Below are 209 nucleotides of genomic sequence, written 5' to 3' on the forward strand. Positions count from 1 at the left end.
GAAAGGTAATGCTTGCAGGTGGGTCCCATTTTTTTGTTTAATTTTTGGAGTCTAAGACTACGACGTAGTTAAATAGTTTAGCTCAAAATCCCGCGACGAAATTTCGGGTCATTTTTACTTTCTTTGCTTACGTAGCCTAAACTATAAGACTTACATAAAAATGATGTATGGAAGAATTGTATCCCATTAAATTTGCTAAATAAAAGTCC

The 209-nt window shown here is 34.0% G+C and overlaps 1 protein-coding gene across 1 annotated transcript in view; it reads left to right on the forward strand.

Annotated features, from left to right (window-relative positions):
* Positions 1 to 8: 8 nt before the first annotated feature.
* Positions 9 to 209, forward strand: part of LOC106110719 (hyaluronidase-like) — a 5,210-nt gene continuing 5,009 nt past the window's right edge. The window contains exon 1 of the mRNA XM_013292619.1: positions 9 to 18. Coding sequence (XP_013148073.1) covers positions 9 to 18 — 10 coding nt within the window. The remainder of the gene's footprint in view (positions 19 to 209) is intronic.

This window comes from Papilio polytes, unplaced genomic scaffold, assembly GCF_000836215.1.
Source record: "Papilio polytes unplaced genomic scaffold, Ppol_1.0 DF824393.1, whole genome shotgun sequence".
Lineage (NCBI taxonomy): Eukaryota > Metazoa > Arthropoda > Insecta > Lepidoptera > Papilionidae > Papilio > Papilio polytes.